At 38.5% G+C, this 12,722-nt stretch overlaps 1 protein-coding gene across 3 annotated transcripts; it reads left to right on the top strand.

Annotated features, from left to right (window-relative positions):
- Nucleotides 1-219: 219 nt before the first annotated feature.
- Nucleotides 220-6,241, top strand: LOC147331797 (deoxyribonuclease-1). Of its 3 annotated transcripts, none has more exons than XM_086288052.1 (10): nucleotides 220-357; nucleotides 628-767; nucleotides 1,448-1,586; nucleotides 1,983-2,071; nucleotides 2,147-2,248; nucleotides 3,058-3,173; nucleotides 5,047-5,159; nucleotides 5,245-5,399; nucleotides 5,475-5,568; nucleotides 6,048-6,241. In XM_086288052.1, the coding sequence occupies exons 3-10, from the start codon at nucleotides 1,449-1,451 to the stop codon at nucleotides 6,096-6,098; spliced, it is 858 nt and encodes a 285-aa protein (XP_086144178.1). In that variant the 5' UTR covers nucleotides 220-357; nucleotides 628-767; nucleotide 1,448; the 3' UTR covers nucleotides 6,099-6,241. The 3 variants fall into 3 exon arrangements, with proteins under 3 accessions (XP_086144178.1, XP_086144180.1, XP_086144179.1); XM_086288053.1 differs by having other exon boundaries at nucleotides 229-357; nucleotides 2,168-2,248; XM_086288054.1 differs by lacking the exon at nucleotides 2,147-2,248.
- Nucleotides 6,242-12,722: the final 6,481 nt, after the last annotated feature.

Here is a 12,722-nt window from a genome sequence, read left to right on the forward strand (position 1 = left end):
TATGAAACTTCACTAAAGTGTATTATTGTGTTGTCAAGCTTGAATGCATTGTAAGTGAATGGGTTCTGTTTGTTCAGCTACAACTGGGAAGAAAAACTTTCTGACCAATAAGGTGGAGACGGTGGCATACTTGTGTTGTATCAGCCTATCGGAAGGTTTTTGAAGGTCTGATTTCAAGATATAACACTGGGACAGATGATAGTTTAACAAGGCTGTAGCAATATTACTGTTGTTATTGCTAATGACTGTTACGTGTCTCTGCTGGAGCAGACCTAGAGTAGATATTATGTTTTGTCTGTCCCTGCTCTCATGAACAAGGCATCTTTCAAACTGCTTGAAGGAATTTCTTCAGTTTCCGTAAGGATTTTGCCAAAGTTTAAGGTCATCCCAACACTGCGACACTCATTCTGAGTTCATTTGTGAAGTGTGACAGAACTTCACACAAATGCCAAACAGGACAACAGCAAGTTAAAACAATGCTGAAGTGTTTTTATTGTATGACGAGCAGAAAAGAATTTGAGGTTGCAACGTTATCCTTGTTGCACTGCAATCTTGGGATGTGAGAACCTGAAAGCCTGAAATCTGTACCCCATCCACAACACACCTTTTCTCTGTACTCCTCCCCAGCACCCTGCAGTCACATGCGCCTGCAGGTAGATAAAAACCTCAAAAGAGACACTGGTCGCCATTCTGCTCAGAAGCTTTTCAGGAGCTTTCAGAAGATTCACGAGTTCAGGCGTCTCCACCGTGCAGACATACAGGAGCAGGTATGGACCTCTCACTCGCTACAAAAACATCTGAGCTGTATTCGGTGCAATACTGTGAGCCAGTTTCTTGTTTAGAGTGGATGTTTCAGGCTACAGCAGCATTACAGTAACTTTTGTGCATTTTTCCTGCAGTAATTGTGCGTTTACAAACACATTTCAGCAGCACATGCAAACCATCACAGTATAAATGCAGCTCTCTGTTTCCATATTTGGCAACCTTTGGTCTTCCACAACAGCTCCAGGACGGTGTAACCAGGGCAACAGAGTAATATATTGTCCTAAAAGGATAATATTTTACCAAGCCTTGCAACATGCTGCAAATAGCGACGCGCTAAATAGCATGTTAGATAAACTGCCAAAAATACATCCAGAGGAGCAGGTGTTTGGTCTCTCACTCTCATGTCATGAGCTCTCAGCAGATGGTGGAACATGAGCCGCTTTGTTTTGGACTAACCTCCATGTTAAACTGGACTTTATGACAGAGAAATATGGAGTGAAAGGAAAGGCCTTACTTCAGCCTGCAAATCGGTTTTTAATGCACAGGAACTGGAAATTATTAACCTGATAACCTGGGAAGTCATTTGCATACATACGTGTAAAATAAATATGAAATCATTTGTAAGCGTCAGTGTTTCATGTGATTTCTAAGTCATTTTTAACATGTGACCTGTTTGGTGTAGGATGCATTTGGTGGGCACTTTGGGGCTTTTTCTGACCTTGCTGCATCTCTCTAACTCGCTGCTGCTGGGAGCCTTTAACATCAAATCCTTCGGAGACACCAAAGCCTCCAACACCACTCTGATGAACATCATTACCAAGGTCTGGGACTTTTCCCTCTTTGGTAGATATGACAGTTTGTACAAAATGTTTACATCCACCCATTTGTAATGCAATTTGGGTCAGAGTGCTTTCAAAACCAATCCAGAAGTGTTATCTTGTGTGTGCGTTTTGAAATAGTTTGAACTGAATTTTGAGAAATGCTTTGGATGATTTGGCCTGTTGCAGAAGTAAACCTGAATATTCCCAGAATATTCCCACCTCTATGCTTAAGGAATGATCAATGAAATAACTGGATGTGCAACAGCTGTAGCGTTGCCTTTACAATCTAAAGCTTAACACATGAATTTTTTCGTGCAAGGTAAAATATAAACAAACGTGATGTTGCAAGATGGACAATCAGCTGATTCATTTTCATTTTTTATTTGTGTTTTGCAGATTGTCCAACGCTATGACGTCATTCTGATCCAAGAGGTCAGAGACAGTGATCTCTCAGCAACCCAAAAACTCATGGAGTACGTCAACAAGTGAGTCCACACACCGAACATGGAACATTCAGAGTAACACTGAGCATGAAATGCAAACGTATGGAAACATAAAAGTGTGTGTTTGTTTCCCCCCAGAGATTCTCCTCAGTACAAATACATCGTCAGCGAGCCTCTCGGTGCGAGCACCTATAAAGAGCGATATCTCTTCCTTTACAGGTGCACCACGATGAAAAAAATAAGTCTCTACTCTACACACAGTGAAATGATATTTATTCAGTTCAATTTTATTTACACAGCGCCAAATCACAACAAGAGTCGCCTCAAGGCGCTTTATACTGTCAGGTAGACCCTACAATAACACATACAGAGAAAAACCCAACAATCAAATGACCCCTATGAGCAGCACTTTGGCAACAGTGGGAAGGAAAAACTCCCTTTTGACAGGAAGAAACCTCCGGCAGAGTCAGGCTCAGGGAGGGGCGGCTGTTTGCAACAACACATGGTTCGTTGCAGTGATGCCGTGTAAAAAGCATTTTTAGTTCTTGCTCTAAATATGTATTTTGTAGAAAGGGAAAAAGTCTTTTTCATGGCAGAATGTGAATAGTTTGATTGTTTTCTTTGTTTCTTAAAGCCAAACAATTTAACAAAAATAAAAATGACTTGTTCACGTTGCCCGGGGTTAAAGTCAGGATTGGTGTTGGATCATCATCATCACTTAGACCTCAGAGGGTTAAAGAACCTCCCATAAGTTTCTCAAATAACCATTCAAAACAACTTGATTAAAAATTTATATTTCCAGCATGTTTGTAGTGTTTGAGGCATGTTTGAAGTAATTTAATGGCAAATCCTCCGTCTTTGTTCTGGCATAAACATACATCTTATACACACTCAGAATTCAGAAGAAGTGATTTAAAAAAAAGGGGAAAAGCAGAACTACAATAAATTTGTCCCGAGAAGCAACTGGACATGTTTAAAAATGAAGTACACACTGGCAGCAAATGAAAAGGTGGTGATTTTCTCCACAGGGAGGCGCTGGTATCGGTGGCAAAAAGCTACACCTATGACGACGGCCCGGAGGAAACTGGACAAGACGCCTTTAGCAGGGAGCCGTTTGTCGTAATGTTCTCCTCCAAACACACTGGTAGGTGCTGTGGCTCGAGTTATACAGCTGTTTCTGCATCACACTGATAATGATGTGGATCCTCATCCAAACATTTGTGCCAGAGGTGGGACCAAGTCATTGTTTTCCAAGTCTCAAGTAAGTCTCAAGTCTTTATCCTCAAGTCTCAAGTCAAGTCTCAAGTAATGTCAGGCAAGTCAGAGTCGAGTCTCAAGTCACTGGTGTAAAAGTCCGAGTCAAGTCACAAGTCTGAAACTTTGAATTTCAAGTCCTTTCGAGTCTTTATATAAAAAAAAAGAAAAAAGAAAAAATAATGTTGCAGTTATGCTAAATGTAAATATTAGACCATGTAATTTTTAAATCTGTGTTTTTCTCAACACATGACAAAATAGTGAACTTAGAAAATATACACAAATTGTGAAATTGCACCTCTTTAAAATGCAGCTCAATTAAACCTAGCTCCAAGAATAATTTTCACCGACAGTTCTGAGATAAGCTGCATGTTATTCTTGGATGCGGTTGTAGGACCAGCTTTAAAATCGCATGACAAAAATATCATACACATTAAAAAAAACTGCATCACCAACGTAGCCTGGACAACATTTGCTAGTTAGATGAAGTCAGCTATCTCATCTTAGCATATTTATATGCATATTTATAATTATACGGTTCTTGGAGTGAGTGCATACACTCATGAAGTTTAGTAACTTCAGGTCACTGCAACAAGCCCAGGTACAGTTTACCGACGGATGGGTGCAGGACCTTGAAATGCACCGTGTAGAAAGTAAAGACCATCGTACGTATCATAAGTTTACCAGTCTCACAAATCGTCTTCATAAATACACATTCCTTAACCGTTTATTAATAGGACCTTTGAGCTCAATGGTAATTAATTAGTAGGGGAAATAATTTCTGGTAGCATTACAGAAATGTAGCAGTGACAATAATACTGTATGCTGTAATCGTACTGGGCAATTAGTGATACAAAAAACCTGTTTTATCCTGTGAATAAAAGCATATGTTTTTGTCAATGTACCATAATAACAGAAGCGAAACGCAATATTGTGTCAGGACAATTCACTATTTATGCACAATAAATAAAGGAGCATAGCGCGACCATTTCTGTTCAGCGCCAGACTTGCTTGTAACCTATATCACCAGTTATGTTATGAAAATGACGCATTAACTACAACAGCAGACTGACCTTCGTGTAAATGCTTGGAGCAGACTAACCTGTGAGCTGGAGGGTTCTGGGACGTTATATTTGATCTTTGAATGGCTGCAATCCAGTCGCGTCTTTGTTACCTCGGAAACATGGTTTGAACAATTTCTCTTCAACGACATAATCCGATAACAACCGATCTCTTTACCCGTCGGCTTCCCGTGGCTGTCATGCGACCGGCTATTGCAGTTAATAATACAACAGCTTCTTGACATTTTTGTGTTTCTTTTTATCGCTGTGTGACTGATTTTAATTGAAAGCCTGCGTGCGCTAGTACCGCTTGCCACGAGTTCCCAGAATCCTTTGCGGTTTTACCCGTGAATGACGTCACATTTTCAATCTCTATATAATATGCATGTTAAATTTTATATTTGGGGTGAAATATCAAGTCTTTTCAAGTAAACCGGTTCAAGTCCAATTCAAGTCCCAAGTCATTGGTGTAAAAGTCCAAGTCAAGTCACAAGTCTTAGAACATTTTTTCAAGTCAAGTCTAAAGTCATAAAATTAATGACTCGAGTCTGACTCGAGTCCAAGTCATGTGACTCGAGTCCACACCTCTGATTTGTGCGTGGTAGTTCCTGGGACATGTTAGTCACTAGTCCTTTATCATTCTCATGCGGTGTAAGCGCCTCCGTCACTGTCAACACTCCTTCGTTCCCTTCTCTTCTGTAGCTGTGAGAGACTTTACTCTGATCCCTCAGCACACCTCCCCAGAATCAGCTGTTCGGGAGCTAAATGCTCTCTATGACGTGGTGGCAGATGTCCGCGCTCGCTGGAACAATGATGTATTTACAGCCTACAAGTAAAAATCATTTATTTGGTGGAAAAACACACATTCGGTAAATGCGACTCACACTACTCTCCCTGCAGGACATCGTGCTGCTGGGTGACTTCAACGCAGGCTGTAGTTATGTGTCCGGGTCTGACTGGCAGCAGATCCGCATCTTCACTGACAAGACTTTCCATTGGCTGATCACTGATGCGGCCGACACTACCGTGTCGCAAACTGTCTGCCCTTACGACAGGTAGACAGATTGTGGCAGGTCGTTCTGATGTGTGCACGCAAACTCTAAACTCTAATCATCTTTCTGTGTTTGCAGGATTGTGGTCACTGCGGACATGATGAGAGGAGTGGTGAAAGATAGTGCGAAGGTGTATAACTACATGACGGACCTGAATCTCAAACAAGATCTGGTAACAGATGAATTTCAATCCTTATCTCTGTAAGAATTCATTTGAACTAAAAAGCACAACCTGCCTCATTCCCCGCTGACACTAATGGAAACGTCAATATAAAAAGTTAACATAATGTTGTATTCACTGCAACTGAGACCATAGACTCGTCAGCAAAATGTTTACTGAGCTCCAATCAGAAGAGAGGCATTCTACACAAAGGGCAAAGCAGTCGCCCCATCAGAAATCATGCAGTTTTAAAGCACTTTTGCTTTTTTAATATCAGCTTTGAGCTACAGAAAATCGAGCAACTTTGTAAAGCAGTGGCTGTAGTAACGACCACAGAGATGCAAACAAAATCATAATGCAGTGTATACTGTAGTGATGGCATTACCATGCAGGCACGTTGTTTTTCAGCACTGGAAAGAAACCTGTGGAAACTGAAGCCGTCTGCAGCACAAACTGTGAGCCACTAAAAGAACGGTTTCTCTGTCTCTCAGGCGTTGGCTGTCAGCGACCACTTCCCCGTGGAGGTGAAGCTGAGCGGTTAGGCTCACGTTGCTTGAACCGTGACTTCCACAAGCTTTCCACACATCGTGCTCAATCTGCAGCCAGCACAATGATCATTCAGTTGGGGACTACTGTCAGCCACAGCTTCATGAAATGCAAATGCACAATAAAGCCACTAAAAGAATTTCACTGAAAACTTGTGTGTTGTAAAGAATTCGGCTTCTTGTTGCAGTGGAGCACATTTGTCTGGAACATTTACTGAGACCCTTTGTTGATTTGGAAACCTTTAATAACGCGTTTGTATTTTATTTCACTTCTTTTGTCTGCTTAAATGTCTTCAGAGTTTAAAGTTTTTTAATTAATTTCCCAAAACAGCTCAAACACACAGCAAAACACTAACCTGCAAAACTGAGCCAAAAATGTTGAAAAAACATAAAAGAGCGGTAGAGTAATACATCTGTAGGGGAGACCGGGGATAGTTGTCACATCTTTGACATTTCTGTCTGTAAATTGGAGCTCTTTTAAGGTAGTGGATTCAAAATGTAATGCAAAGTATTTACATGTCTCTGCTATTAAATAGTGCAGCTACTTTCTCTGCAGCACAATTACCCATTACATGGTATGGCCTCAAACACGAAGAGTGAAATGTTACAATTAACCCCATAGTCTGGGTTAGTTGTAACATATCCTGGGGTAAAATGTAACAAAATGAAATAAGAGTACTAACAAAACATTAACATGTAATCTTTGTTTATTCAACACATGAATGCACTTACATCCATTTATATAGCTGTGTGTGTGTGTGTGTGTGTGTGTGTGTGTGTGTGTGTGTGTGTGTGTGTGACAGAATGCAGAAATCTAGCTTTTGAACATATTCCAACCCCCCAAAAAAGACAAATTATGGAATTTTCTTGTTTCAAATATTTTTATTGAGAGCAAGTATCATGATTGTAGTTTTTACAAATTGACATAACATAGCTTATGCTCCTTTTTTTCTCTAAACTAACAAGGCAAATAATAAACAACACCAACAAAAAAAAAAAAACAAACAAACAAAAAAAAAACAAACCCCGCAGTCACCCATAAGGGGTCCCAATACCCCGGCTGTCGGCAAAAGGGAAGAGAAACAAGTAAACAGAGTTTTATATTTTCCCAAGGTATATAAGTAAAGGGTGCCAGATTAATTCAAAATCTTTTACATTGTCATTCATACTATATCTTATTTTTTCAAGGTGAAGAGTGTTTATAAGTTCATTAAGCCACATTTTTAATACAGGAGTCTCATTGCCTTTCCAAAGCTGCAGGATCAATTTCTTTGCAATAATCAAAGCATATGCCATAAACCTTTTTTGAGAGTGTTGTAAATTTTGTGTTTCGTTGGAAATCCCAAAGATGATTACTGTCGGGTTTGGTTCAATCTTACTTTTAAAAATATTAGACATATAAGTAAAAATATCATACCAAAAACCCTGAAGCCTTGGACATAGTGCAAAACAATGTAACAGATTTCCATAGTGTATCTTGCATTTTTCACAGAGGGGGGAACACTCTGGATACATTTTGTGAAGTTTTTCCCTTGAATAGTGTAGTCTGTGTATAATTTTGTACTGAATTAAACAGTGACAGGAATTAATAAAAGGCGTATTTATGTTGTGTAAGGCCTCCTGCCAGAAATCTTCTGATAGGAGAGTCCCAAAATCTTTTTCCCACTCCTCTTTGATTGAAGTAGTTGAAGGTAGAGATGGCACGATACCACTTTTTTATGTCCGATACCGATACCGATATCATAAATTTGGATATCTGCCGATACCGATATGAATCCGATATAGTGTTTTTTAATCAACAAAACTGTTTTTTAAAATATCTTGCTGCATTTTGCAAGTCTGCAAGTTCATACTCAAGTTTAAAACAACAACTACACTAAAGCTATTCTGTTATACCTGTATACAAAAAAAATATTTCATAGTTCAGCAATACTGATCAATCTAATAAACTTAGACCTACACCATCCTCCCTATTCTGGTATTTTAAAGAGTACTTAGCGTAAATATTAAGCAACCTAACTAATAGGGTTCCAACTCCCAGCAACAACAAAAATAAATAAATAAAAAATAAGGAACCACCCCTCACGCTCCACCTCATGATGCTTAATCGACGTAATCAACCTTAATTTGATGCAGTGTGAAAAAAAATGCACAGAAATCAATTATTTTTCAAGAAATATTAAATAGATTCAACATCTTTCTTCAACAAAATTGCAGACTGCACAGATGGTACCTTCCCAAAGTAAAAAGTACTATAGCTTACTAGGGTATATATTAGACTTAATAGTCACTATATACAGTAATTGACTTCTATTCATTTTACATCAAATTAAAACTTTGGGTGTCAGATAATTATTTATTAAAAGCTCGACATTTTAAATGAGAATAAGAAAGAAAAGTATGTCTTTGTGCCCCCTTTTCCCTGTTCATGCCCTATCGGCCCCCCTGGCTAAACTTTGCTAGATCCGCCCCTGCACAGTTACCAGCGTCAGCTACGTAGAAAAAGATCCTGGTGTAGAAAGAAATATTAAATAAATTCTAACAACAGCTTATCAAGCTTAAACGTTCTGCTGTTGTTCAGCCGCTGGTTTCCTCTTTCTGGTGCAAAGTGGACCAAAAACAAACAAGAGACACGGACTCACGACAGAAAAGCCGATCAGCTGATCGTTAAGCAGTTTCATGATTGAAGTAGCAGCCGGAGAGCGAGAGGCAGTCGCTTGTTAAGCTTAACGTGGGAATGCTTTACAAACATTCAGAGATGGACTTACACACTTGCTTTACTTCTCTCGGGGATAACTTTGTCGGAGATGAAATGCCGGGTTGCTAGCGAAGCTCCACATGCTATCCAGACCACCGACAGGTCCCGCATGCCACAGCCGCTCTATCACGTGATGCATACTGCTCCGACTGCTAACGTTCTGAGGTGAGTTACGGGGTGTTGCAAGTTTTGCGAGGTGCTTTCGTGATATTTAATGGATCGGATTACATTTTTTATTTTTCTCCGATATCCGATCCAGTAATTTAGGTCAGTATCGGACCGATACCGATACGTAATATCGGATCGGTCCATCTCTAGTTGAAGGTATACTCATCTCCTGTATTGAATTATAAAATAATGAAATTCTCTGTTCAAACCCCCTTCCATCACTAAGACATCTGTCCAAAGGATCGGACGATATGTTTTCAAATTGTGGCAGGTATGTACGGATATAGTCTCTTAGTTGAAGATATCTAAAAAAATGACTGTGAGGCAATCCAAATCTATCTTTTAAATGTTGGAATGACATAAAAGTATCATTTAGGTATAAATCTTTTAATTTACAAATTCCCAATTCCTGCCATATATTGAAAGCTCCGTCTACACATGATGGAAGGAAAGAGGGGTTAGCTGTAATGGATGTACACATTGATAGTTTTTTCAATTTGAAGTGCTTAATTATTTGTCTCCAAATTTGTACGGTATTATAAATCACTGGATTCGAATTGTAATATGAGTTTGTCAAAAGAATAGGAGAGAGTAGTATTCCACCAACACAGTAAGGAAGGCAATCCTCCCGCTCCATCTGTAAGCCGTTAGGGAGTATTGCTGTGTCATCCAATAGAAGGGAAATTATTCTTAAATTTGATGCCCAGTAGTAGTACATAAAGTTAGGTAGTGTAAGTCCACCAAGGGATCTATGTTTGCATAGGTGGTCTTTTTTTATTCTATGTGTTTTATAATTCCATATGAATGGCATAATGATGGCGTCCATCTTTTTAAAAAAAGATTTGGGCAAGAAAATTGGGATGTTTTGAACCAGATACAAATACTGCGGGAGGAATACCATTCTTATTGAATTCACTCTCCCTATTAAAGAAATAGGAAGTGTCCTCCAGTACTGAATGTTATTTTTAAGTTTCTCCAGTAAGGGAAGAAAATTCTCTTTCATTAGGGAGCTGTAGTTTTTTGGTATTGTAATGCCCAAGTAAGTGATTTTTTCATAGGTTATTTTAAATGGGAGAGATGTAAGCCATTGTTTATTCTCTAATTTAATGGGCAGTATTTCGCTTTTTCCCCAGTTAATCTTGTAGCCTGCGAAAGTACTGAATTTATCAATCACGGAGAGAATTGCTGGGAGGGATATTAATGGTTTTGTTATGTATAATAATATGTCGTCAGCATAGAGCGATATAGAATTAGAAGTGTATGTTGTATCATAACCGTGTATATCCATATGAGTTCGAATTGTCTGTGCTAAGGGTTCCAAAGCCAGGGCAAATAATAATGGACTAAGAGCGCATCCTTGTCTTGTACCTCTGCTGAGTTTAAACTGAGTTGATAATGTCTGATTTGTAAGAATTCTGGCTGTGGGATTATTATAAAGTAGTTTTATCCAAGAGATGAAATCTTGTCCCAGTTGAAATTTTTCTAGGACTGCAAAGAGGTAGGACCACTCCACATGATCGAATGCCTTTTCGGCATCCAAGCTAAGTATAAGTAGGTCCTGTTGTACCTTGGGGGAATAGATTATATTAAATAGACGTCGAAGATTATTAAAAGAACTCCTGTTTGGAATGAAACCTGTTTGGTCTGAATGCACCAATTTATCTATTACTGTATTAAGTCTACTCGCTAGTATTTTAGCCAGAATTTTTTGATCAGAATTTAATAGAGAAATAGGTCTATATGATCCCACTTCCTCCGTTGCTTTGCCTTTTATTGGAAGTACTATAATAGTTGCTTCATTCAATGTTGGAGGTAGGGTGCTCATTTTGTATGCATGATTATATAATTTAAATAGATATGGACTTAATTTGATCTTAAAGTATTTATAAAACTCATTCCCTAACCCATCAGGGCCTGGACTCTTGTTGTTTTTTAGTAATCCGATAGATTTTGTAATTTCTTCAATTGTGATCTTAGCGTTCAAAATATTGGCATTTGTCTGGTCTAACACAGGAAGATCACATTTATCTAAAAATTCCTGCATTTCATTAGGCCCTGCAGTGGGATGAGAAGTATAGAGGGATTCATAAAACTGTCTAAAGTTATCGTTAATATCTTTGTGTGATGTGACCAGATTTCCGTTACTTGTTCTGATTTTATGAATCGCTCTATCATTTTCTAGTTTCTTTAGTTGTCTGGCTAGCAACTTATGGGGTTTATCCCCAAATTCAAAATAGTTCTGTCTCACAAAAGTGAAAGTTCTATTAATATTAATAGATGATATTTGGTTTAGTTTATATTTTAGTGCACAAATAGTATTATACTTATCTAAAGAAGGAGCCATTGCATTATTGACGTCCAGTTCGTGGATTCTTTTTTCTAAATTTAGCTGTTCTAATTTATTCCTTTTGTTCCGTGACGCTTGATATGATATTATAAACCCCCTGATATAAGCTTTAAACGTTTCCCATAGTATATCTGGAGAGGTCTCAGCATTATCGTTTATATCAAAGAATAAAGACATCTGAGAGTTTATATATTGTTTAAATTCTGAATCGTTCAGTAATTGTGGGTCAAATCTCCAATTTCTGTATGTTTTAATGGGGTTACTAAGTGCAAAGGAGCAAGTAACGGGGCAGTGATCAGAGATAATAATATTATGATAGGTTGCATTTCGAATTAGGGGGAGCATTTTTCCATCCACCAAAAAATAATCAATCCTTGAATAGCTATTGTGTACGTGGGAGTGGAAAGAATACTCTCTGCCTGATGGATTTAAAATTCTCCACGCATCACAGATATTCATATTCTTCATATATGTTTTAATAAAATTACTGCTTTTACACGGTGTGATTTTTTTGGACAAGGATTTATCCAAATATGGGTCTAATACTAGGTTAAAGTCACCTCCAATTATTAAATTACTGTTGGGTATATCCGCAAATTATGGAATTTTCTGCAACTGAATATTTCATTAATTTTGGTTGGTCTTCCTTGAGTTTGGCCTCATTGGCTCAGTGGGCATTATAACCTACAACTCTTGCACCAACTTTGAACATAACAATGAAGCTGAAAAAATGTAGTTGTGCACCAGCATCGCAATTCCATTACTTTTTTTCATGGCTTACCTTGGTGTGGTTTGCAAAGTGCTTCAGAAAGATGAGGAAATCTGTTTCTTGCACCCATCCTGATTTATTTCCACTACCAGTGCTTCCTACTGGTCCATCTCTGACACAGTGGTCTGCATAATGTATGTGTGGGAACACAAACAGTGGAGGAATTGTGTTGCCAATGGCATTAACCGCATATACAAATGCGACCAGTGAACCTCTCTCTGCTGATGTCGTTGCCCCAACTTGTTTAATATAAGTTAAAGTAATAGTGTGGTAAGTTGTAACATCTGCGTTATTGTTACAACTGACCCCGACTGTAGCTGTTACAACTGACCCAGACTCCTATAGCCATGAACTAGCTAACATTACAGCCAACGGCTAAAACACTAGCACTAAAGACCTACACAGAATATATCCCCATAGACATACAAATAACACAATTTAAGTTTGATGAGTTTAACTGCAAAGCAGATAATGCTATTAGAAATTGAAATAAAGTAGAAAAACGTACTTTTTGGCATACAAATTACTTTTTTTCATGTTAAATTGTCTGTGTTTGACAAAATGTGCTGATTTTTCACA

This window comes from Aulonocara sp. 'chitande type north' Nkhata Bay, linkage group LG4, assembly GCF_057382095.1.
Source record: "Aulonocara sp. 'chitande type north' Nkhata Bay isolate Kocher_YH1m ecotype deep benthic linkage group LG4, A_spYH_male_GT1.1, whole genome shotgun sequence".
Taxonomy (NCBI): Eukaryota; Metazoa; Chordata; class Actinopteri; order Cichliformes; family Cichlidae; genus Aulonocara; species Aulonocara sp. 'chitande type north' Nkhata Bay.